General features: G+C 38.8%; 1 protein-coding gene across 11 annotated transcripts in view; it reads right to left on the reverse strand.

Annotated features, from left to right (window-relative positions):
- Nucleotides 1–1,084: 1,084 nt before the first annotated feature.
- FHOD3 (formin homology 2 domain containing 3) overlaps nt 1,085–27,700 on the reverse strand; it is a 388,584-nt gene continuing 361,968 nt past the window's right edge. For 6 of the 11 annotated variants that reach the window (XM_069853402.1, XM_069853398.1, XM_069853396.1 and 3 more), the window contains 4 exons: nt 26,778–26,807; nt 24,032–24,203; nt 21,597–21,758; nt 1,085–7,054 (listed from right to left, as the gene is read on the reverse strand). In XM_069853402.1, coding sequence (XP_069709503.1) covers nt 6,972–7,054; nt 21,597–21,758; nt 24,032–24,203; nt 26,778–26,807 — 447 coding nt within the window. In that variant the 3' untranslated portion in view covers nt 1,085–6,971. Of the gene's footprint in view, nt 7,055–20,757; nt 20,796–21,596; nt 21,759–24,031; nt 24,204–26,777; nt 26,808–27,700 lie in introns of all 11 variants that reach the window. The other 5 variants (XM_069853397.1, XM_069853407.1, XM_069853406.1 and 2 more) reach the window with 2 other exon arrangements.

A 27,700-nucleotide genomic window follows, 5' to 3' on the forward strand; every position in this document is an offset into this window, starting at 1 on the left:
AAATAACTTAAAAAACTAATTAAAAGGAGGGAGCTGGTGCTTTTCCCTGTGGAGGTGTACATACCCAGCATTTTACATCAGCTCTTACAATCTCAGAAACCACAGGTGAAAATCCTCTCGCAGATGCTCAGTTAACCCACTTTATCTTCCAGGATGCTGCTATAAAAGTGTGGCTGGTTTTGAATAATGTATTTTGACACTGCTATGTGCGCAACTCTAAAAAGCAATTACTTGTGAGTAGCTTGTTGCAGGACTAGCAGTGGATATCTGAACAATTTGAGTTCCTACATGCCACTTTGACCCACCTCCTCACTGTGGTCAATGAACCCATGGGTAGGGCAGAAATATGTGCTATGGTGCACCCTCCCTAGGGCTGGGGATATCCTGTTTGTCAACACGGTCTCCCTCATGTGATGGGAAATTGCTGGAAAAGAAAGAATTGGACACCAGCAAACAGAGAAAACTGCGAGATCACTGCCTGTCCAGACACACTCATAGGTGGCCACCAGAAAATTACATAGCACGGTGATGCAGGGAATGTATTTCAGCCAAGTTAAGGCATGTCTCGTTTACTGGCCACCTTTACAGTTATGAAGCCCTGGCAGACACGGTGAGTATTTCACATCTTGATGCAGAAGCAATCTGAAATGCTCCCCTGCACACAAGCAGTCTTTCTGCTTCTTTATATCTGCTTCTATAAATCTTTAGCAACGTGCTCTGTGCACTGAGTATTTTTAAAACAGGGACCAACTCCGAGCCAATGGCAGCAAGCAGGAGCCCTGTATGTTTAGAAAGGATTTGTAGGGTTGGATTACTGAAATCACTGAGAAGTAGAGACACATTTTCATTTTCGACACTCAATATTAGGAATTAGGCTCAAACTGTGAAATAAATAGTAAAAGATCAGCCTTTTGTGATCAGACCACCCAGACGGTTTAATGGCAGTCGTTTTGTTGTCCTCACAGTGGCTTTGCAGGTACTTAGAGGATATGGGAAAACCAGCCCATGACCCCTGCTTCCCACCCATTTCCCACCAAAGCTCCACGATTGGCTTCATCAACAAAACTAGAACCAGGCCAGTCAGTGCTTTATAAAGCTTTATTGCAAGATGTGTTTATATAACGCTGTAGAAGTGAGCTTTTTAACTACTTATATCAAGAAATTTTGGACACAGGTCTGCGGTCAGTTTTCCATATTGACTCTGCATGGCACAGGAAAAAAAAAAAAACGTGACTTCATCTTTCCAGACACTAAAGTGGGGAGAATAGGGTGAAGAAAAGGCAGATGAAGGGTGTGTTAAAAAGAAAATCCCTCTGGTTTACACTAAACGTGACAAAGCTTCTGAAGGATCAGTATGTATGGTAGGTGAGCTTTGTGTGTAATAAAACCTTAAAGAGTGATTCAAGTTCTTTATGAAAGAAAACTGAGACAACAAAAAATGCAGTTTCACGGACAATTAAATTTAACATAACACAAATTTACCTAAAATGAGAAAACAACAAACAAACCCAAAAACTCAACCAAAAGGACCTGTAGATAATATCTCTGACCATGCATGGCTTGTTTTTTAAATTACAATTCACAGAATAACACTGCTGGGAAACCTATTTTACACTATGCTACACAGAACACAAAAAAACCCATGAGTAGTGACATTTACACAATTTTACAGTATTTCTCCTTCACCTAAGAAACATGTCCTTTTCTACTTTACATTTTTTTACAATTCCCAGCTCACAAAAAAGGACACTATACGCGCAAAGACAGTCTTTAAAAAGGAGACATGCACCCAATGCTACAGATAAACCTTTTCTTTCACAGAAGCCTCTGTATTAGATAGTGATTAAACAAAATATATCTCTATCTGCCACTCAATGTGAAATGGACTAATTAGAAATAATTTTAATTTATTTTGAGCAAACATAAAACTATACAACATCTCTGAAACTCCTTGAATTACTTGCTACGTAACTATTAAACTGCTTTCCAAAGACCTCTCGGGATTGCATCTGAAATGCCAATTGAGCCAGTTGCTGCCCCAGTCAAAAAGAAGGAAGGTAGGCTTTGCATATTGTTCAAGTGTTTTCAAATAATTCTCAACAGTTACTCATAACCAAACGTTTTCTCTTTCAAAAATGCTTCGGTTTATTTTCTTTCAGAGCTTTTAAGTGCCTGGCAGTTTTCCCTGCAGAGAAACATCAACAGTCATAGTCATTACAGCTTAGGCAAAGTGGTTCATGCGTCCCAGTGCTGGAAACGCAGAACAATCATCTGCACATGGCACAGGGTCAGGGTCTGCCTATGCATGCATGCACAATCCCCCAAAATCAGAGAGGAATGGTACATGTGCAGTGAGCATACAGGAGTGAAAAAGAGAGAGGAATATACTCGTGCTTCTGTGCGACACCATGTCCCTTTACTTCCTTTAGATAAACGCAGGCAGTGGGTGCACCTGCCTACTGGTTGTAGTGGGAGGATAAAAGATGTGAAACTAGTAGGCTGCCACCTAGTCCCCATTTCATCTCAGTGAAACTAAAGCATTGTAAAACTAATAACCAGACAGCTGAATCCATAGTACTGACACTGGTCAAATGGTTTCTAAATAATTTTGGATTGACATTTACTTTTGTTACAGTACCAGGGATGCCAACATAGAATACATGCCTTACCAAAAGAACCACTTACTGCACCTACAGTGGCACTGTGTTCCATAGGTTTGCAGCAGATGTTGCAGTCCCCACTTGCAACTTTTCAATGGCTTTTAGCGTTCTCCAGGGGGTGTTCAGAACACGAGATGTTCAGATTCACGGTGCTGTCCTGCCACGCTATGCAGTACCTTGAGGGCAAATGGAGCACCTTGCAGGAGGACCTTGCTGGTCAGACACATCAAGACTCTTGACTCCAAATTTCTGTTAAATTGAGTTATGAACTCTTATTTAGATGTTCACATGTGACTTTCTATTAAGCTAAAGCCAAAGTCTTGCCTACCTACAGATCTGATGCCTTATTTTGCTGACAGAGTCAATCAGTACAGAGATTTACAATAAAAGGGGGTCAAGGGAGAAGAAGAAATATATTTTGAAAACTGCTTTTGATGCTGTTTCCAATATTTATCAGAGCAAAAAAGACCCTCATTAAAATGCCATCTTTCTGTTGATTTTGGATTATGGGCAGGGATCTATCAAACAGAAGGGTCACATGTAGCAGCCAAGGGGCTATAAAACATCTGGAATCCATGATCTTGGTGCCTGGCCTTACTGAGAGGTGAAGAGTGATGAATGTAATTTTTGTGAGGGATCTTTCACTCTTGATTGTGGCACGCAGCATTCCCTGGGAGTGTTCCTTCACCTCAACCACATAACTGCTACTGAAAGTTATCCCTCAGTTGAGTATTCCCTCAGTTGGGAATGAGAGAATACAAAGCATTTGTATGCAGTCTGCCTTTAAACACCAAGGGAGACGAAAGGAAATTAGGACAGTTTCCCTTTGGTGGCCATTTCATACGCTCAGGTGTACCTCAGCGTCCAGATCGGGAAGGCATTATGGTGGCAGAGAGACAGACAAGTTACTGGCAGCAGATGAGTGCGAAATTGAAGACCAGCAGTGACTCTGAGAGCTGGGTGGTGATACAAACTCTAGGCACTACATTTGCAGCTGACTGATACTATGAGAAAGAGAAGAGAGGTAGTTATTTTGGCTGCAAGTATTTAAAAGCAGCCTTCAGGGATGTCTAAGGGAGAAAAGGGAACGTGTTACTACATCCTGTGTCCAGGACCTTTACATTTGTCATAAAACTAATCCTTATCTCACATATATTTTAAAACAACGGTTACATCCTTACGGTGGGCTCTTTTGACGCTGTAGGGGCAGGCAGCAACTCAGAACCTGGAGATTACAATCTGATTAGACAGACAAAGACATGCAAATATGACCAATTCCTCCATTTTATCTGGAATTGACTAGTTAGATGAAGGGGAACAGATAGTTAGGACATGCTTGCAGACTCCAGAGGAAATGGTTCCACCTTACAGATTAGCACATGGGGCTGCTGGCCATTTTTATCAGGAACCAAAACAAATATTTTCTGCAGTTTTTGCATTGTTACTATGTTTGATGATCTTGTTGCAATAAACATTGAGGACAGCGGAATTAATCTGACTGTACACTACTGCATAAACAAGATCCAATTATCCTTCAGAAAAATTGGTACCTGTTTTACAGATAGAGAGCACGAACAGAAAAACAAACATAATGGAAAAACAGACAAGGAACAATATGTTTCACATGTAAGACACTTGCATCCAGAGGATCTAAAAGAAACTGGCCTCTTTTTTCTGAACTTAATGTAATCCCATTCCCCATATTTGATGTTCTCCTTCATAAGGAGCATATGATGTTTTGCATAATTTTTGCACAATTCTTGGAAAATACATATGCCCAATTCATCAGTTATGTTATATTTCAGATACAGATGCCGTACTACGTCTAAATAAAACAGAAATTTGTTTTCTATTACCAAGCGGTCAACAACAGCCACCTACTTTGTACATTCAGAATATTTTGATTAAAGTATTCAGTTTTAAAAACTCGGTTTTCTCCCTCCAATCAAATATAGGACCTCTTCTAGCATAAAATCATTTTGTTACTTCTTTTGTCACTTAGCAATATCACAGTCCAACATAATCATTACATTCAAGGTGTCTTCCTCTTGTTTCAGACTTCAAAGACCTCCACAAACCACCATTACTTTCATTTCTTTGTTCTAAGCATACTTAAGAGAGATTTTATAAATCTACAATGTTGAGCAGCACATAAATAGCCACTTTAAAATCCAGATGCTCATAGGTCTTGCTTATTTTACAGTGAAATTACTATATGTCACTTCATTCTGTTTCCTAACCAACTTCCTCCCTTCCATAGCTTTCAAGTACACATTTTATTAATTACACAACTACTGCCTTCTTCCTACTCATAAACTGACTTTTTAACAAGCTGAGAGGAAAACCACATCAAACTCAATGCTGTCCTTAAGAATCTTTGCTTATTAGTGACTTTTAACCCACAGACTTTGACATGTGAAGATCCAAAACAACAGCAGATTTACAATCAAGAGGGTGGACAACATAGACAGGGTGTTCAACTGCAGATCTCATTGCATGTTGTTAGTTACCTGGTTCTCTCATCAGCTGGATGCTGTGCTCAATGCGATGTGGTGGATGACTGAGGTTTCAAAGGTTTACTGTGTTTGGTTCAACTACCCTGAACAATCTTCAGCAATCATCCTGTCCTTAATGAGAGCAGAGTAGAATAACTTGAAGTACCTGACCTAGCTTGGGTGCTGGAAGTAACATAGCTATGGCATCAGGAGCCTAGAATAGACAGTTAATTCCCTTGACTTTTCAAGTGTGTTTTGCAGCCAAAATTGAACCCTGTTACTATGACTAAACCCCTGCAATTCCCCAGTTAACTAGCTTGAAGGGAGCCTCAGCTGTAACTGCTATGCAGACACACCCTTAATCTTAGAGGCTAAGGCAATGGAACGAGATAAGCTTGTGCATCCTTGAGGATCAGTTGGCCATATACAGACTTTGGCTTAAGAAGTTCCCTTTTATGTTACTGTTGTTTGCAATTCTCTTCAAAATGCTTCAGCATTGGATAGGGTGACTGTGTTCACTTATTCTTCATCACTGTGTACATCCTCCACTTGAAGGCAGATGAGTTGACTAAAAGTTCTTCAAACACACATGCTGAGGGCAGTTACAAATGTCAGTTATAAAATAGCAAGAGAAGGGCAAACATATTGGAGTGATCACTGTGGTACTCTCTCCACTTGCATCAAGGATAATCACAAAAAAGGAGTAAAGAAGAGCAAAAACACAGCAGAGTTTTAGCAGGGCCATTTCATATTCAGATCCATTATTTTGAAATAAGATCAACACCACATTATCTTGCAGCAGAGAAAAGCAGCATGAAGGGCACAGGCAAGTGAACAATACTTCTTGATCTTAGCAACTGAACACATTTGTCGAGTATGTAAAATTGTTGGCATAGATCTCTCTGAAACTGTACAAATGCACAGTACAGCCATAGCTCAACAAGAGGGAGGTATTCTGTGTCCTCTCCTCTATGTGCATGCTGCTATGTACAGTATGAGTGTGTATTAATACACATCAATTAAGGATTCTAAACTTTCCACTTGTATTGCAGGCCATCTCCTGCTCCACTGGGTGAATCCCATTGAGTAATACTGAGTTCCTACAAAAAAGACATTCTTTTCCTCCTATCGAGGTGGTACAGTAAGGCCCTAGTGCAAAAATCACGGTCCAGCTAGCTTCAGCAGGAGCATGATTCCACACCATGACTGTATGTGTATAGGTACGTGCACACATGTCCACACATTCATTCTGTACATATACAAAGGTACACATACATTTTTACATTCTTTGGTGGCAAAATAATAAAAAAAACCCAACAAACCACAGGGTTGCTTGGACTGTGAATCTTTGCTTAATGAATCTGCTTCAGGAAAACTGGGGTTGCTGTAATAGGAGTTATTTTGCCTCTTTAAAAGACTGTTCCTTGCACTGACAAAATGCCACAGATTTACAATGACTAAAACAGGGCACAAGGAAAGCCAACATAAACACAGCCCACATAATGACAGATAATTCAAGAGAGAGCTCCCGGTTACCCACATCAACACACCACGAGAAGAAGCAGCCTTGTGCCTTCATCTACAAAAACTCAAACATTTCCTCAGTTACTGTCCAAATGTTGTGCTGAGCTGTGGCGCACCCATCTTCTTTTGCCCTGGCTGTGGGATTTTGCTTTTTGTTGCTTATTAAAATGTAACTAACAGAGGACGGGATGTTGGGAGCAGCAGAGGAGGATGGCAGGTCGATGCCATGCCGAAGGGTTGTCAGCCTGTGTGCTTCAGATGAACGGCTCTTCTTGTCGCCACCTCTGGGACATCAAACCTGCATCTCAGAGGTGCTGATGAGGCCCAGTGCTTTGGCTTCTTCGGGTGTCAGTCCGCTCTTTAGTGTCCTTCTCACTGAATGGTCATAAGTTCCAAAAGCAGGTAAAGAAAAAATCAAAAACAAAAAACCAAAGAAAATGCAAACAATTAGAAGCAATGTAATTAGAATTACCTAAGACTTTCAGCTGAAAAAACCCGCTGTTAACATGCAAGCTGAGTCACATCACAAGCTGCTATGTACTCAGGGTCTCAAGTTCAGAAATACTGAGTAATGCCCTATGCCAAATCCATGGGAACATTGAGTACCCAGTAACTGTAAACAGTCAAGCAAAAAGACATTTGTCGTTTGACATTTAGTCAACAAAAACTTTAAAGGAAAATACTCCAGCATTTTAAGATATTTTTTTTCTCTGAAATTGTATCAGTTGACTTTCAGTCCATGGAATATATCATCTGCCTTATTATTTTATAGTTCCATAAAGATTTTTTAAAAGAGCTTTTGGATCTTTATAGGGCTCAATTTAATTTATCGCTATTAAATCCTATGTGACCCTTTAAAGGCCTATAAAAAAACAACTGAAAATGTTAGAAGATTAAAAATGTGATATTTTATAGTCAATTCAAATAATTAAAACTACTGTCTTCACACATGCCTTTGTTCTATAATATTCCATCCTAATCCCATTTGCATCATCTTTACCATTATTAATTGGGAGTACTTTAGTTGAATTTAAATGATAAATCTAGGCCAAAATCATATTGCTTAATTTTCTATGAAGTGTTCTGAGCACTAGCCCCAACATAAAACTTAAAATTTTTGATGGCTTTTTTTTTATTCAAAAACCAGTGACTATGTGACTGCACACACTGAATGTTAGTGTTCTAGCTTTACTGGCACCATGATTTTCAGGTGGACAGGGCTTTAGCTCAAGACACAAATGGGGTGTTCGCTCCACACTCTGATCTTCCTCAAGTACAAAAGACACATCTAGAAATTTAAGCTGCATGCAAAGCATTAACAATGACTTTGTGTTGAACGAAATATATATATATACCCCCAGTATAATGAAGTCTAGAGGAAACTCTTAGAGAAACCAGCTGCAGACAGCGGTTAAGGACTTCTTGCACTGCTATCATCTAGCAAAATTAAGATCTATAACTTATTGAGATATTCAATCCATGTAACTGAAACTGGGTGGTCAATTCAAGGGTCTAGCTGGAGTGAGAGGAGGGAATGGTTTGGTATTGAAAACAAAGGAGATAAAAGAAAGGGAAAATAAGGCATAGTTAAACATTTGATACCATGCAGGTAGGACAAACATGATCTATGTCTGCTAGTCAAACTGCTTTCTCAGTTACTGCGGTTCATCAAGTGAGCTGGGAGTACCACATGTGTAATTGTTCCTTCATTATCAAACCCTTACTTCAGAGCTTGTCTTCAAGGCTCACTTCTCCCTCCTAGAGTACTGACATACTTATTAAATTCCACTAGGTGTCCACCTGGCAGCCACTTCTTCCCACAATACTGACCAGCAACATCTTGCAAGCTCAACAATGCTTAGCTTAAAGCAGTAGAAGGTTAAATACAGACAGTAAAATTAAGGTTAGGAAAGGCTACCAGAAGAGCAGCACACATTAAAAAATGCTCTGGTCTCCGTGGTGTATTATACCCAATGTGGTCTTTTGAGTCAGTCCTCATCACAGGTACCCTTTTATACTTCTGAAATTTAGTATGCAAATGTCCACAGTGACAAATGTTAATTTCTAGACATGAGCTATGAAACACCTTGAGGTCTTAAGGACTAAGTGAATCACCCAGTGCTTATTTCTGTATCAAAATGAACTCTATGAGGAGCGAAAGAACAAATCCAAGAAAGCTGCAGTAGAAATATTTCTGTATTATTAAAAGTAAGTCATCCCTGTGCAGTCCACCTCCTTAGCTAGCTGCACTTATGCTCCTCTGAACATCTTTTATTCTATACCCTTTATAACATGCAGCCAAATGCAGATCGTACCTAGCTTGACCACCAGATAGTAGAGTCATGTCAATAAACATGCATAAGGGAGACTGAACTTTCACAAGATGATTGTCTAGTTTGACATTACATCTTCCAGCTGAAGGCAAAAGTGAACTGGAAAAACAAATGCAGAACATGTTTCCACATTTTAGACACTTCCGCAGAAGTGTCAAACCAAATGTATTCATGACTGCTCTCACACGTAACCCCAGTGCTTTCAGGCCACACTCACTCACATTCGCAAACTGAGCACAGTAACCACTGTAAAACAAATATATCTTTCTTGTCAGATGGCAAGACAGAAAGAGCAAGAGAACACACAATTGTTATTCCTGTTTGTAAACAATTAACAAACTGATGTACTCTGCTAACACTGTTCATATACTGGAATAAGCAAAATTCTGGTTTTATTTATGACAGTGTCAATCTGGAATAACCTTCTTTAGGTCAGTACAGCTACTAATTCCCAAGACTCCAACACCTGAAAGAGTAATGTGTTCTTCTGTAACTTTCATCAAGCAGAATATAGTTGTTTAAATTCCTCCATCAGCCAGAGAGACGGGATTACTATTTTACTAGGAAAAGCCAAACGGATTTACAATAACACACAGGTCTCTTTGAAGAAAATTACAGAGTTTATATTCAGAATTCATAATTAGGGGTTAAAATACCATGGTAGAAATGATCTTCAAGGAAAAACAATGAACAAAATTAAGGAATCTTCTTTACATAAGTAAGAATTCTCTCTGAATCTTCAGACACCTACCTATCAAACATACTAAAGTGTCAGTCTAAGGACCTCCTGTATTAACCCTTGGAAGGCTGAAAAAAAGCAATACTGTATTCAGCATGCATTGTAATGAGGACTAGTGTCCTGTTCTGAGTTTGCTGCATGACTCACAAAACGGAGGCCAACCCCAGGTTTGCACTTTTTGTGCCAGTGCAAAACAAGTAGGAATGACAATACACAATGAATTGCTGAGACATACACAGCTGTAATTAAACAAAACAATTTCTCTGCATCCCTCAGTTGATTGTTCCAACTTATCTCAGCTCTCCTAGAATACAGAGAAAAATGACTTGGATTTAAGATATTCCAGTGACCTGAACTTTATAGCCAGCACTTAGGAGAAAAGAGCTCTAAGCAACTAGTACTTCTGTGGTTGTAATGAGATTGTCAAGAAACTGCTTAATAAAAAAACAAAGATGTGAAGAATCTTTTCAGTGAGAGAACGGTTCCCATAAACATCAATGGCTTCTGGCTTGTAGAAACTAAGTGTGCAGGGCCAAATACTGCAAAGTATTGTGACCACTAGAGAGATTAAAGCTGTCCACTGTCAACAGGCAACTGGAAGGATAACAGCAGACAGAATCACAGTCCAGACTCAACTGAGTGAATTCTTATGCCTGTGGTAAAACAGGCCAGTCTAACACAGTTGAATCCACTAGTAGTCTAAAGTATTTTATACTTACGGAGATGAAAGTGGCTTGATAAAGGGTCTTTATATTAAAATTATATCTAATATGGACACACTACTCACAGTATATTTCCTCATCTGAAGACACAGTGGGTGGATGAAGCTTTGTTAATGACAGAAGAACAAGTTCTAGTCCCGCTACTCTCTGCACTGGCTTGTAGACTATGAAGTCTTGTGGGTGATGAAGCCAGGAGAAAGTTGAGTTATCTACAGGAGCAGGGACTAATCTGGGAGGTGGGTGAACCTTGTCTGGAAATGCTGTTAAACAGATGTCCACAGACATTTGTCTATTTCCCCATAAAGCACTTAGTAGGGTTCCTCTGCTTTAGGAAAGGTCATGAATGCATTCAATCATCAAAACTAAATGCAGAGAGATACTTTTTTCCTCCATGTTTTATAGGCATTGCAAAATTACTTTTCTCTAACTAGATCTTCACTCTCCTCTCTTCACTGAACTCTGTCATGTCTCTAACTGGACTAGACATAATATCTTGGCTTGTAAGACTCTTGGCCTGCTGCAGATCACATTAAACTGAGTTGTGGAATGTATTTTGGAGGCAGTGACAGTAAAAATAAGACTTCAAAATGACCTTTTAGGCTCTTTAAGCAATTTTTAAAACATTTTCTAAAGAAACATTAAGATAGAGAGAAAATAACTTTTGCTCCTGTCACAAGCAAAGCCTGCTGAGATCCCATAACCAAGAAACTAAATGCTGTTTTTCTGTGGTCAAAGGGTATGATATTCTCTGTTAATCAGGAAATCTAGAATTTTATTTGATATCCTAGGAGAACGCAGTAAGCTTATGTGAATTCAACAAATTTGACTCTGTCCGTTGGGTCAAAATTTACACAGATAACATAGCCCTCAGAGTGCGCTGCAAATGTTTTTAAAAAGAGTAATTCGCTATGTGTAGCTTTGGCAGAGAATGTAATTATCTTGAGTTTGGTTGTATTTTTAAAGAGCAAATTAGGACTCCTAATTTCCCCTCCTTGTATCTTTCTTTTTTTTTTTCATTTAGGATGCAATGAATAGTAAAGATCAGTTGTGCTAGTGCAAATTATTCTTGCATTTACAATGGCTTTTGGCATGTGTCTCTATACCTGTATGCATAAATCATATGAAATGCAGAATAGACAAGACCATTGTCCTTCTCACAAAGTCACAGAATTAGTGTCATTCTTATTACAAATATATAGGAGCCACAGAACTTTCTTTTGGTCCCTTCTGCAAAGGTAATACAGCTTCTAGTTGCTGATTTGTAATGAAGAAAATTTAAGGTGGCTGTAAACTACACAGAGAGGATAGCAGGAAGGGTAGATCATAAGACGTAATACAGGCCAGCTCCATCATCTCATTTCATGTATCATAGTTTATTTTCTGTTACCTACCCATACCCAGCTTGAACACTCAGTTTGTATTCTCATATATTTACATCTAACATACTCTCTTGAGCCTTTGTCCAAGGAGTCCAGCAATGGCAATTTGCAGCTCAAAAGTTCAATCCAGACAGTCTTGCTAATTTTCTTTTATTTTAATCCTTTTCTACATTTGTGTATTGTTATGTCACCATGTGACTTATGTTTAATTATGCATATATCATTGCTTAATATGACTAGACCTAAATGCTAAATAAAAATACAGAAACATTACATGTTGAGATTTTCTTACAGGGATTTGTAGGTGAATTTTTTGTTTTTATCACACACTTTTCTGAAGAAGTACAGCAAACTGAAATGTAGTCTTTGTCTGGGTCAGCCACATAGAAAGCTCCAGGAAACAATGTATTATTATTGCCCTCCAGCTTTGCTTTGAGTCCTGTCAGCACTTCGCAGATGGCACAAGTGCCTCCTAACGTGAAATTCTGTAAGTTCACAGCCACCTCTGGGTGTATTTTATGGTGGCTGTGACCTAAAGAGGAGTCCAGCAGTGGAAAAGGACAAAGTGGCATTTTGTAAGGGAAGTTTAACTTGTGTTTTATCTCCATGTAGCTTATGTTATAGGGAACAAAAAACGAACATTGCTTTAAGAGAATCTTGTCTACATGAATAACATAGGGGTTTTAAAGTAATATTTAACGTGTAGTTGACACTGTTAAAGTTTCCAACTTTATGTATTTCACAGATCATCATTTATATAGTCCCAACAGTAGTGCAGAAAATACTTAACTCCCTCCCTGAAACCTTCCTATGACACCCTCTCTCCCCACCCCTTTCAATTTTAGAACTGTGAATACCACTGTAAAAAGTTGCTACTAAAAGCAATCCTGCTGCCATCTCTTCCAAGATTTCTTCAGCTTAACTTCACTAGTCAGAAGTGACCAGACTATACATTAACATTGCACAGGACAAAAAAAGGCAGGAGATGGGACTCACAAAGTGAGACATCTAACACAAGTGTTTCAGGCATGCAGCCTTTACATTCTATCTAAAATTCTAAAACTACTTAATTTCTATTTTAAAATGACCAGATAACAGACTTTTACTAAGGGGGTAGCTCAGGCTTATGAACACAAAACTGTCTGTTGGTGAGTGACTCGGTGGAGAAGTGTGATCACCTGAGTTCTGTGGAATATAAATTAATTATCCCCATTAGGAATCTGTGCTGGGAAATAAAACAGTAAAAGGCATAATCTCTACAAGCCTAACAGATTGAAAATACCTATGATAAAATGTCTTGTAATTATGCTGACCAGGTGTTACCATTCTGCCTAGAGAAAGCCAAATATATACAATTTTTTTATATTGTTGGAGCAAGATAAATTCGAAGTAGCATCATGTGAACCATTTTTGTTCATCTTCTACCAGGGATTTCTTTCCAAACACATTTGACACTCGCATCCAAACCTAGTCAAATTCCTGCTTTCACAGATTCTTGTATTAGATCCCTTCATGGCAGCAGAGGGCTCTCTTTGGCAGCTATGGTACCTCAATGCTCTTCTCGAAAGCTGCATATGAGAACACTTTTGTTATTGCATGTCTTTTGCAAGGCAATTTTAGAAGCAGCCCTGTACTCTCCTGTCTTTTGTTGTTCTCAAATGAAGTGCTTTCCATAACACCTCTGTGATCTTGTCAGCCAGAAACTCATTGATGATGCTTTCTTACTCAGATGCTGAAAATGATTATCTTTCAGGAAGGAAGGACGATGTAAACAAAGAGCATATTGCTGACTGGGTGCAAACTTGAAAGCCACGTTAATATGGAAAGAAATCAAACAAAATATATAGCCTATCAACTTAGGCCTAAGTGTGCAACTCAAACATACATATTTTTTAATACTCAAAAGTTATGTATCCTGATTTTGGGAATGAATCCTGTGGCAAGTATTCAAAAGCCCTGAAATATACCATTAAAATACACCAACTAAAAACAAAACAGAGGGTAAGATAAACTTATTCACTGGTGCAGTGAATGGCAAACAGGCAAAAGTGAAAACATCTATTTTGATCTCTTTTATGAAGGACACAAATGAAGGAATTTTTTTTTCTACAGAACTATATTTGAAAAAAGTACCAAAAGTGTATATAGTAACAAAAATATTTTTATAAAAAATGCCAATGCCAGTTTTCTGTGATCTTGGAAGGTAAACAACTTTATTTCCCACAGATGCTGACAAAATGTGCTTTTTACCAGTTGCTCATCTCTTGCCTGTTTCCCCAGCATTACTTTCAGCTTGTTCTTTTCTGCAATAAAGAAAGTGGCACCTAGCCAAGAAGAGGTGGCCAGAGAAATTCCAGCACTTGTACATCCTTGTCTAGAAGGATGCGGGAAGGATACGGGAAGCTGCAGAGCAGCAGGTTGGACTCGATGATCCGGTGAGTCATTTCCAACCTGGTGATTCTATGATTCTATGATTCTACTCTGTTTCATTCTGCCAGAGCTGGAGAGACAGGGCAAGGATGGTTTGCCTGTGCTGTAGGATCCTGCTGGGAGAACGGCTTCACCTGCTGCCAAGATGTACTTTTTGCTAAGAGCAAAGTCTGAGCAGTGGCCACTTCTTCCTCCGCCGAGCAGCGTGTCTGGGTAGATATTTAATCACATAAAGTGACAGCCACTCTAGAGTCATTAGGGACAACTCGTTACAGCAGCAGTTTTTCCCCTTGTACCTAAATTATGTCCTCTGTACTTGGGTAATATAACATGTAAATGTTGGTGTAGTGTTCAGTATCAGCTTCCTCCCTGAAAACTGAAATAAATGGGGATAAAAGACAGCTATTTTTTTTGTAAAAATTATATATTTAAGGATGACTTCCCAACAATTGGTCATATTTTTTAAGGAGTTTACGTAATCATGGGTAGGGTAGATAATTTTATATCGGATTTTCCTTATATTAAAAAGATAAAGCTGTTTCAAGCAGAAAATCTGAAGATATGAGCCCCAAAACAAATAATTTGTATCGGAATAAAATCCATTGCAGAAACAACTCATAGATTCCTCTAAAACACTGACTGGAAAATGAATTTAAGCCTCTTTCATGAGCAAATTTTTACTAGATTTTTAAACCAGACTTTCAAACCCCCTTTTGTCTTGAAGGCTACAAAATGTACAGGATTATCGGGATTTCACTTTCAGGACCAGGCAAGAACTCCTGAACAAAACTTCAGATATGAAAGATATCAGTTTGAAACTCATGGAGACTGCCAACAAAATACATAAGTACTATATATTTGAAGAGTTAAAAAGCAGAATGCCTGCCCATCTGTCAAGATCAGTTATTTTGAAAGAAAGCTACAAAAAATAACTGTAATACACATTTTAAAGGAGAAGATATTTGAGCAGTCATAAATAAATGCATACATACTTAGAAATGGCATCAATATCAACAAGCACAATTATATATGTCATCAATGACAACTGACCTGAAAATATAGAATCAGCTATTGAGCCTCATGCTTCAAATAAATACCCCAATTTACAGCTCCTAAAACCCATGATGAGACCTACAGGTTGGTCAACTTATCCTACTCTCCTGTTTGTTCCCCTACAGATATTGATTCGGGCCTCAGGCACAGATGAGATATGAGACAATAAAGGCCTCACCCTGGTCACGTACATCAATTTCTACAGCTTACTGTGGTCAGCTATACTTACTATAAATTAATTATTATTAATATCTTTGTTTACTGTTTGTATTTTTACTTATTGTAGATCATGGACTTTAGTTCTGTCATTATTGCAAAAACTGTTGCCATCAAAAGAATGAAAGTGTATATCATTTAACAGGCATACAAAAGACACTAGCTCTCTTGGCATCTGATAGAGATAACCTTTCAGCTGCCAGAATTTTAAGTACTTTATTTCATGTTCTGTTTTCATTCAATAATTAGACTTTCATTAACTGAATATTGACCTTCTGAAGGCTTGGTACTTTGTATGAGGACAAACAGACTTTGATACTGAATACCATCTGTGAAACATTTACTTTTTCTACATGCAAAAACTGTTGCTAAATATGCATCACTAAGTAGATTATTCTGCCCCTTCCTCTAACTCCTGATATGTTCCAGATACTCAAATCCTAAATAATTAGTTGCAAATTCTAAGTAAAGTTGCTTGCCTCTAAAACATTTTATACAGACTTTATTCTTGTAAGGTTTTTATTTTTTTAAAAAGCATAATTTCCATTAACTCCTGCTTTTAGTCAAGCTATAAATACCAGGATAACAGTCTCCCTTCTGGTATTTTGGCACTTCTGTACCTTTTCATAGCCAGAAAAAGTAAGTGGAGAGACATGAAAATGAAAAATAATGAAAAAACAAAGAAAAGAAGAAGAAGTTAACTGAAGCACCCTGTGAATGCCAAACAAAAATTATGCATCCTTGGATGCAAGTAATCTCTCATCTACTATTTTGTTTGCTTACAAACATGTTTATTCCAAAGGAGCACTGCACGTGTTACTGAAACTTGTCTCAAGCTTGTCTCCATGCCTAGTCATTTGGCAGAGCTCTTTCCCAAGTTCTGGCACCTGATGACAGCATGATACCTCCTATTTCACTTTTACTGAAGATGGAATTTAGTATGAAATACCTGACCTGGGATGTTCTGTCATTAAATTTAATCCCCTATCCCTGAGCTTATTTGTCTGGGATTCAGATGATCTTGATTCAATTCCTATCTCCTCCACGTTTCAGTAGTATGAGTCTGACAGATTACTTCTGTGCCTCAGATCCGTTTCTCCATAATGACTGCAAGAATTTTTTACTCCCCAGAAGCCATTACGCAAAGAAATCAATAAATACTTATAAAATGTTTCCATAGCTCAGGGGTCAGTCACAAGGTATATTATTAAGCCAATAAATTATTCTAAAGCCTAATAAAAGAACAAGGCATTATCATGTTGCTCCTCTCTCTTTTTTAAATGCTACAAATAATTTGATCAAGTAATCAAATAATTTGATCAAGTAATCTCATTTGAATATTGGATTAAATCTGATTCAATTATTATCTGCTCCAAACAAATTTTCTAACTCAAATCTAAAATAGATTTTAACAGAATCTAAGAGAGATGAGAGCACATCCACAGAGAGACACTGAGATAAAACAGCATAGGGAAAAAAAGTCTCTTGCTCTACAATGTCCCTCAGATGAATCCAATACAACCTGTGCTACTCACCATTAAACATGAGTCACATCTAGGCACTACAATATGGTTTAACATGCAGGGGCAGCTGAAGATCCAGATGCAAACATTGCTGTATAGTCAAGCCATCTTTAAAGGGCTATTTCCTTGGCATAGTTATCTGAAACTATTTGTTAGCAAGACTGTCCTCGGATCCCCACTCTTTGACAACTGCCTTGACTTTAGAGAGCCAGGAGACACATTTTCCAAGCATGAAAGTTGCTAACACTAGCAATTCATAAAGAAGAGGAAGATACTTGCAGGTTCCTGTATTAGCCTAATTGTCTTAAGGTAACTGCTAGTCTGCTGGTCTGGTTTTGCTGTCTTGCAGCTTAATTAGGTTTTGTGCAAAGTCCATGGGACTTTCTCTTGGTCCTTTTTCAGAGCCCTGCCACAGTCGTTCACTGAGGTCAGAAATCAACCCTGTCTGGCTCAACATTTCCAAGTATTGTTCTGAGTATGTCAGAATTAGTGTAAATACCTTCTGTATGCTGATTTATGATTATTAAACTGGAGTATGATCTTCATGATGCCGACTCATGGGAACTATATCATACTTCAGAGACAGATCCATTCAGTTCAATGGGACCAACACACAGATGGCATCTCCATAAAAGTCTACTCCTGAAAGAATGATTTTATGTTGCAGGATGGATGTTTTACATAAATAGCCATGACAAGAAGGAAAACAATATTATCTTCCTATTTATGTATCATGGAGTTTTTAGAAGTTCTTTTAATTAAATTTACTTAAGCAGTTTTTATTTTATGGATTATACCACTAGTTTTGAAGCGTCTTCTGTTGCCTCAAAGCTGCTGTGGCTATAAGATCTATACTTCTCCCCCAGTTTGAAACAATTGGCACAGCCTGGTTCATCATGGTATGAAACTCTCCTTTAGTTACAGGATTTTCTAAGCAGTCCTATTCTTTATGTAAATTTCTTCTCTTCCCTCACTTGTAATCTACACAGTAAACTCAGCTTATCTACCTTATATTAATTTTTTATTAATTAATCTTTATTGGTGTTAAACAATTCTCTTTCTTTACTCATACAGACAGTTCTATTTTTATTTCTCCAATCCACTGGCACAATGTCTGTAATACTGTTCTGCAAGCTGCTAAAATTAACTTCAGCGATTCAATTCACTGGAATTTGGACTATCAAATAGAGTGACTCTTAAAACTTCCTTATCCCAATTTTCCTTTGCACACATTGTTTGTTATGGAACTATTTGTGAAGGTCATCCTAACATTATGGGAGAAACAGACAATCCTAATTATATTATTTTCTATTTCTTTGCTCCCTATAGCATTATAAAAGCTTTCTCACAGAGATCTGCCCTCAGTCTTCAAGAATGGAGGCTGTAATTTTCTACCTAATTTCTATTTTATACCTTTAAAATATTATGAACTTTTCTCTCCAGAGGCTGGAGTCTGCTGTTTACACACAGAATAAGGATGTCAGAGTGAAAAAAACCAGCAGAAATTTCCCATGGCAACTTGCCTTTAAGGTGTCTTTGAATGACCACTTTGAGAGGTGACAGAGCATTTCAGTTTCTGTGGCTCATTTAATCCTGCAGCTTTCTGATGAGGCTACTAATGAATAAATACAACCGTAACATTATTTTCTCATGCACAACACCAGTTTAGTAAGTCTGATAGGCAGGTCACTGAGAACCCATCACGAAGCAATGATTTTCAGCTAGTTACTGAACTTCTACTGGTCAAATTTTATCTTTGAAAACCTTCACTGTGTAAGAGTCTAGCATAGAATTACATTCTCTCTCTGCTGATCACCACATGAACTCAAGTCGTTATGCACTTAGCGTATTCCTTAGCTTTTTGTAGTCCATTTCAGCTCCCGCTTAACAAATTCCTTCCTACCAGGTCTTAGTCAGCTTCAGTCTTATCTGGATTTACCAGTGACCCTTCATATCTTCACCCAACAGATACAGACATTTCCATCTGTCTTTTGTTGGATGACTCACTGCCTTATTCCTCCTCCCAATTTATGGTTCTGCTGATTGCTCTGAGAGTGTAAACTCTTCTGTGTCCTTGAGATCTAAGTTCTCTGCATATGAGACAGTCAAACTGCTCAACAATTATGAAAAGTAAAATGGTTCAAATGAACTTGTCAAAATGTCTCATTTTCCCATTACAACTCCTTATTGAAATTAACTTAACATTCCTATAGTCCTGCTTGTCTTTTCCCCCTAGTCGCAAATGAATTGACTATCACTTGTTTTTTACTTCATATTTTTCTGTATTTTTTATGAAAAAGAAAATCCCTCGCTCATGAGAACCTTCTACCTGAACCACAGGAAATGTTTACAGTGCAATTGCATATAAATCTTTTGGGCTTCTAATTTTGCTCAAAACACAAATTCCAGCCTAGGTTCACTAAAAACTTTGCTGAACATGAAGTGAGCCTAACAAGACTCTCAGTTCTGTGTTGAAAGCAATGAAGATATGCAACATGATGCACTGTGAAAATCATTCTTTTCAACTGAGTTTGCTTTGATGTCTATGAATAGATTGAATACCAAGCTCACAGTAAAAGCCAGAGGACATATATGGGAGCCTGTAAATTAAAGATGGTTAATCAAACCCATCAGATAATAGGGTGTCATTAAAGTATGCTTAAGATTTAGTTTCTAATAACACCATCTGTGTTATATTTCTACCTGGAAGTTTTTCTGCTCATTTAACTCACACCATGCAATGATGGGGCTGGTCTCTGCTTGTTTCCTCAAAGTGCCATATTATCAGTCCAGCCAAGTGTACTTTTGAGCTAAACCCCTTCACCTGTTCATCATCCAGGTATATTGACTATCTACCAGAGTGAAACGGTTAAGATATTCTGCTTTCATACTTTCTTTCAGCACTTCAGCTGAAAGGGTTGCTAAACTACTGAAGTTTATGTTTGTTTTGAAACTGTCTATTAATCAACTTAAGAGTCTCATCTAGATCTCGAAGAGCAAACAAGCAAAGAGCAGGATTCTGTAATGACTAATTGCAATGGAAATCGGTCCCAGCCTAAATATTTACTGAGTGCTTAATCCCTGTTAAAGTTTTTACTGAATATAAAAGCCAACTCCATGGAAAAAGATATATTATTTTTATTATCATCCTATTATCTTTTATTTTCTGCAGCAAGTGCTTCCTTGGGAAAAAGATACCTGGTAAAAAGCAAAAATAAGACTTTTTGGTGTGTGTGCATGAAGATAGTGTTGCTAACAGAGGAAATATTTTATCATGGGATAAACCATGGAAATAGACAAGCATACAGGAGGCTTATTTGATATGCACAAGCCAACTAGGGCAGTCAGCACTTGCAGAACACCAGGACCATGTGGGGAAATGGGTTGCAGCAGAAGGTGATACCACAGAGAGGTAAGGCACAGTGTATGACATAAGGTAAGACAGACAATCCAGTGTCAGCTTCTTTTCTTTGCTTAGTGTCTGGCTCATCTAACCAGAGTGTCTATGTTGCTTTTGCTCTTGCCACATGCAGAAGTCTCTTTCTTAGCATGTTGGGGAAAGTGAATATGCTTTCAGCACATGCTAGTTTATAGCAATCACTGTTTATAACAAACACTTTTGATCACCCACTATATTAGAACAATTCCACAAAACCCAAAAATCGTTGTGATTTTTCACTCACTGTTGTTGTCTCCTCTTTGTCCTAACTTCCCAGAAATGCTAAAAAGATGGATGGAAAGGTAGTCAAACAGCCACATATAGTGAATTACATTAAGACTAAAATATTATGTTCTTTGGCTATTTATCCTTCTCACAGTAATCACAGTAGTCTCTGCTCATAAGGTAAAAAAAAAAAAAAGAACTAGAAAGGTCATCACCTCTTAAACACTGTGTTTGTTAAAGTGCAAAATCAAATTGCTCAAACTCAGGTGCCACAGCTCAGCCCTGTGGCCACACTACCATTCAAAGACCACCTTAGAAATGTGCTGTCTTTTCTTCCCAGTGGAAGTTAAGCTCCTCAATAACCACTTTGCAGTCAAGCAGCAGAAGACATTTTGTATTCAGGGCTGTGGAAGGATGGTACACAGCACAAGAGAAAAAGATTTTAAGAGGTGAAACCAAGCTACGTATTGCTTTATGAATAAATTCAGCTACAGATACAACTATTAATCCTCATGCCAGTTCACAGTACCTTCACAGTCTCCATATGAGATCTTGATCTGATCTCTCTGGTTATAAATATGTACTGTCATCAGAGAAGCTCTAAAGCACCATAAAACATTCTTCTTCTCTTACTTCTAAGGACATTTCAACTTCTGTAGAAGAACGAATCATCCACTGTCCATCTGCAGACAGCTTTTAAACAATAGTAAGATGAATATATGCCAATCATAAGTATACACTCAAGCTACTATGAGCTACCAATGCATGTCTGCATGCTAAAGGCCTGGTTCCTACTCCGATATACATTGATATTTGCACATTTGCTTACTCTGAGAAATTTAATAGCCATATACTCACATGACTTCCTATTTGCTCGTGATCGCTTTCTCTCTCTAGGCACCGCTCGCTGGCTTGGCACTTGGGTGGCAGACTTTACAATGCGATCCATGATCTCATCTGCTGCATCATCTGTTGCATTAGGTGAATCGTCATTGCCAGCATTCCACGAACCGATACGCCCTGGAAAAGTCCAGCAAATGAATTGAGGGGAAAAAAAAGACATACAGTCTCGTGTCAATTTGGTTTTGCAATTGGTTTTTTTTTTTTTTTTTTTTGGAAATTAGAGCAGGCAGCTCAGTCATTGCTACTTCAAATTGGCCAAAGCAGAAATGCCTAATGGAGAGTATTTCTAAATAATACCCTAGATGCTTTGCTGTATCAGCAGAGAACAGAGAGCTCAAATGCAATTATAACTTTTTATTCCCCTCAGCCTCAGTCTTACTCTTGACCATACAACTGGCAAATGTCTGCTAGAGACTGTCTAGAAGCCAAGGATTGCTGGGGTGTCGTGTGGCCGTGTTTCCCTCTGCTCCTATTACACAGAGACTAGAAGGCATGGTACACATTAGAATGTGATGTAAATCAGTGTGACAGGTCCTTTATACCAAAAGAGAGAAAGAATCCATTTCCGAGCATCTGTATCACATCCTAGTGCAAAATAGACAGGAAAAGGGCAAAAAGTGTGGTTTGATGTGTCTTGTTGTCCCCTTCACAACGAAGTATTCACCTTCTCGTCACAAAGCTGTGTTTCCTGGCACAACTGTGTATGCGTTGTTATGAGCAGAAATGCAAGAGTCGCTGGCAAGCTGAAAAGCTAAATAAGCATTTTTGGTTAAAACCACAAACAAACAAGTGAGCCATGTCTCTGAACCCAAGGCTCTGGCACTCCTTATTCCACAGAGCTGTGTCAGACACATCTTTGGGTTCCTCCACTCCAGACTACTGTTCCATGTATGTTTTGTTTTTGAATTATTTGAAGGCTAGCATGCAGTGAGAACACCAACAGCGAGCTTTGCAAAAGAGTGAATATGGTAGAATTGTGAGCAGATAAAATTCACTGGTGACGCCACTCCATATCGCATCCCCAATGTCAATAAACAACAGCTTTGTTTAGCACTTTGGTCTGCTGCTTCTCTCCTGGTTCTCATCAAGAGTAGTTGTATTGTGATAGTGTTCTTGACAAGCTTCTGTCTGGCTCATCCATCCTCTGTCTCTGCTGTTCTTCAAGTGAACATGACCTGACTTTCACTATCAGCACACGCTGCTTGCTAGCATTCAGTAGATTACTTCAGCTATTCAGCTTGTTGCAGTGGAGCTTGAATTATTTCATCTTTATATGTTAGCTAGTTGATTTGCTTCTTAAACTGGGACTGTGAAACCTCTAAATTATACAGGATTATAAATTATAGACACACAAACTTAGTGGTGAATGCTCTAGATGTGCTAGAGGTCTTAAGAAAGAGTCAAGAAAGTGCAAGATATTCAGATGTGAGAGAAAAGAAATATCAGAACAGAAAACAAGACTTGAATTTTGATGCATCACCTTTACTCCAAAACCATCTTCCCTGTATCATGTGTATGGGAGGGGATGAGGAGAAGACAAAAGAAAATAAACTCACGAACCCTGTGTCTGTAAAATAACTTAGTTTTAGGGAAGTGGTTTAGTGGCTGCTTAAATGAAGAGGTGTACCAGTGAATCATGTCTTGGACAGAAAAGAAGGCTATCTCATTGCCAAAAATGGTTGTACCAGTGAGCTCTTCTGTCAGAATATCAGGTGCTGGAATTGGTGGATTGGGTCAGGTTTTCATTTCCTCCCTGTTAGCTTTCAGAAATCACCTGTGCTGGCATTTGGAAACAGCAGTGCTGTGCACCTCAGAGAAAGAGGTATCTCTCAGGCCAGCAAGAAGATACAGGGCTGCCTACAACCCCTTCTTATGTTCCTAGGATCCACTTAATCCACTAGCTTTGCAGTTTAGGGAGGTGGTTAGAATGTTTATTTTTTTTCCTCTCCCTAGCCATTCCTAAAACGCTGCAAAGCCCTTTCACTTCAATTGAACTGCTACTTTCTACTTGCTTCTGTGGAAAATACAAAGAAAACCACATCATGGATCCTTCATTTTGCCTTCACGATGAGAACAGGGATAAAAATTGAGGTATTAGTGGGCAGCCCTGTTCACAGGAGTGGGGAAAGAGGTGAGAATTTCTGCAGCCTTGGACTCCTGTTGCCCTCAGGCACTACTTGGGCTGTGATCCCTGTGTTAAAACTTCAGGCAAATTCTCCTGTATTCCTGTGCCCCAAATCACCACGTCTACTGTGGAAACACTACTGAGGTCTTGTCCTTCTCCTTCAACCCTTTCTGCCACAAGCAAAGGGACCACAACCCACATTTGGGCCATCACGTGGCTACCATGCCACAAGAAATGTGGCCAAAAGGAAACTGCTGGCACTTACCTCGGCTGGCCCTGCTTCGAGTGCGGACACCGAGGGTGGTGGTGCTTTCTCCACCAACTGAGGAGGTCTTCAGCACGGCCTTCATGTTCTCATGCTCTGCAGCATCCTCAGCATACTGCAGCCCCTGGGGCTGGCTCTGGCAGGGGGGAGAGCTGCTGGAGAACTTGCCAGACTGTGGGAGGAAAACAAATTTGTTGTTCTAACAGAAAACAACACAGAGGATAGGCCAGACTCTTAACCATGAACTGCGAGGAGAGAAGTGTCCCGTTGGGCTTGTTTGGAGCGCAGATATTCCCAAAAGAGCCAGGCAACAGTTGCCTCTCTCCCAAAGCATGCACCCTGAGCAGAAATAAACTGGAAAGAGGGCAACAGCAGGGAGCAGCAGTAAAAATCAGAGGACCTCCAGATTCATTAGATGCATTAGCTTAAGTCCCATGATTTTGACCTCTCTGAGAGTATAAGGTACAAAGCTTGCTTTGAAACCTTCAACCCAGGCTATGCCCGGTCTGGGGTCAGGTGTGACACTGAGCATGAGACCTGACACAAATAAGGAATTACTTTTTCTTTCAATAACAAAGCAAGACTTGGAAAGCAGTCAAGGGAAAGGGAACTTTCTCTTTTGCCTCTCTGCATTGCTGCACAGAAATCTCTCAAACTGCTCTAAAACCCAAATACCTACAAGTAACCTTAAAATACTCTACCAGTAACGCTGAAAAAATCCCTGGTCCCAAAACATCCAGCCAAATTATTTCATGGCCAAAACACAAAAACTGCAGTCAGCAGTTAGAAGAACAAACAAAACCTTACAAGAGATATAAGAATCTGCCCTCTGCTTCCTTGCCCCCCCTGTGATTTCCCTGTCACCACGACTACATTAACAACAGTGGCTACATTAGCTGGGCTTGCCTAGCACGTGGACGCAGCAGCTCCACCAGTTACTGAAAACAGCCGTCTAGAAATGGAAATGGATACTTTCTAAGGAGAAGAGCTTGCACTGCTGCATTGCTCTCCCTTTCCAGCATCTGCCTACACAGGACTGTAATGTCAGTATTCTCTGCACGGCTCTTATCTGTAGTAAAGCTAAAGCACATTTAAAATACAGTCCTGCTTGCAGAAAAGACAGGCTCTGTCAACAGCAAACAGACATCAACAGATAATAATATCCTTCAGTATTTTCAGTCATATCAGTCCAGCATCAGAAACTGAAATATATATTCTTTTTCCTTTTAATCTTTCTTACTCCTACCAATTCATCACAGATGAAAGAAGGTGTGCTGTATTCTCTTATTTCTTTGCATAACAACAAACATTAATCATTCACTTGATGATATTGAGCCATCAGTTAAAAGGATGCAAATCTTCAGAGCCTTTCTGTCAGAGAATGGTAAATTGGAAGACTGGGCCCTTTTTTCAGAGCTTTGATTGAGTCCCTGGGGCTGTCAAGGCTGCAAACTTAAAATACTTAATCTGGAAATCAAAGTCAGGATGATTCTACTTTAACCTAACGACTTTTTGGGGTAGGATGGCAAATTAGGTAGCAAAACAATAATCCGTACAAGGCACTGAGCTAAATATACCAATCTGAGATTTATTTTTGATAGTGAGAAGTTTGTTTTCTTGTTAAAATATGAGCTTGCAACATTTTCATGTGGAAAGTGTGCAAGTACTAGAATATCACATGTGAAATTAAAAGACAGAAAAGCATTAGGGAGAAAATTCTGAGAAACTGCATACCATTTTTGCATTAAGAATAGTCTCTTACATACATTGAGTTGTAGAGCTGATTAATACCATCTCAGGAATAAAACAAGGGATAAATTTTTCACATAACTGTTAGTTACTGTTCACACAGGTTAGTTAAGTGTTGGCATAAAAAGGCTAATTTGCATAGTCTTCTTTCTGCACCCCAAGCTATACAACACAAATAATCACTAAGAAATTCTACAAGCTAGAAGTTTTATTTCACTTCCTTAATTTTCAGATGTTGCCATAGATTAATAACCAAACACCAGCCTCTTGAGCAAGTAGCTGCCATTACAAAACAGTGAGCATTAACCTACATTGCTTATGGTCAGCACACTGAAGAAATCTCTAATGCCAAACAAAAAATGCATTGCACAATAGATGCAATACATTGTTTTATTATGAACATAACTAGCACATTATACTTCTTGAAATATTTATTCCCCCCATTATTCACTTTCAACATCATCTCCAGGTGCACTTTATGATAAATACATGAATTGCTCCATTGCTCACCTCTATGGTGACTGAAGAATCTTATTCACAATACACACAGCAAGGAGAACTATACAATTTGCTTTGCATCCCTATATCTGATGCTTTTGAACACTTTATAAAGTAATACAATTTAGACTTACATAACTTAATAACGAGGATGAAATGATCATGGTAATACCTAGCCCAAGGTAACTGATGATCCCCATATCATTAATATCACTGATGCTTGGGTAGTGGGGACACCTTGCCGTTCAGTAAACAGACATTAAGGAAAAGAAATGAGAATACTGAAAATTATTAAGGTCTCAGATCAAGTATGCATATGGTTAAAGCTGTCTGTAAAAATGCATTCGTATGATTGAGCCAGAAAGCTATGAGAAAAACGTCATGGTTCATAATTGCAGTTGATCAGATGGTGTTGAGCAATCATCCTATCTGAGTTAGAAATTAGATGTCACAGCACACGGGGGACATGGGAATGACATGCTTTTTCAGAGAACCATACCTCAGTATCTTCTTCTTCATCGGTCTGCCACTGGAAACAGGGGACAGGGTGGAGAAGGACAAACAGTAAGATTTAGGAAAGACAGTGTGGTCAAACCACGACAGAGTAAGAAGTAACCATAGTACTGTTTATGCAATTATGAAAGGACATAACAATACAAATGTATAAGGAATTAATTCCTTAGTCACTCAGCTTGCATGGGGTTTTTTTTCAGTTAAATGTATGTAGAATAGGCTGTCACTGTCAGTAGGATATATAAAATTTTTCTTATTTTTCTTAGAGAAATTATGACCTGAAACTATTTCTCTCCTGTGAGTCATGCAGTTGCTTGCCCACTCTTTGCCCTGCGGAAACGGAGAGCACTAGAAGGACTCCTTCTCCTCCCAGCTCTGTAAGCACAGGGAGGTCCTGGCTGCTCATTAGTTCAGTGCAGAACTCAACTTCTTGGCAACTCCTTTTCTCTACACTTAAGTGCTTGTTTTAATTCCTTTTTTAAACTGGGGCATTTCATCTTTCAGTTTAACAGAGCACTCAAATCAAAAGCTGAGTAGTCTTTGAACAAATGCTTAAAGTTCTTCAGTGGCTACCCGATATCAGATCCTGGAAATTAGAGAGATGAAATTAACCCTTGTCATTCAGGGCTTTCACTCTCTATGACAGCAGGTGTGTGAAACTATCTTGACAGTTACAGTACGTTAAATGGGATGAGCTTATCAAAATATTATGTCGTACAGAGTATTCATAAATGTCGTGATTTGCAGGGAACTAGGAAATTACTTAGAGCTGTGTTCCCAAATGCCTGGGGAATTCTTCATCAGGTTGTACCATGCCCCACATGGAAGGTTTCCAAAGCAAGACAGTTTTGCAAGTATCTGGGCTCCTTGTTACCATATTTTTCAGTTTGATTGTTTATGGAGTGCAAA

This window comes from Phaenicophaeus curvirostris, chromosome 3 (assembly GCF_032191515.1).
Source record: "Phaenicophaeus curvirostris isolate KB17595 chromosome 3, BPBGC_Pcur_1.0, whole genome shotgun sequence".
Classification (NCBI taxonomy): Eukaryota; Metazoa; Chordata; class Aves; order Cuculiformes; family Cuculidae; genus Phaenicophaeus; species Phaenicophaeus curvirostris.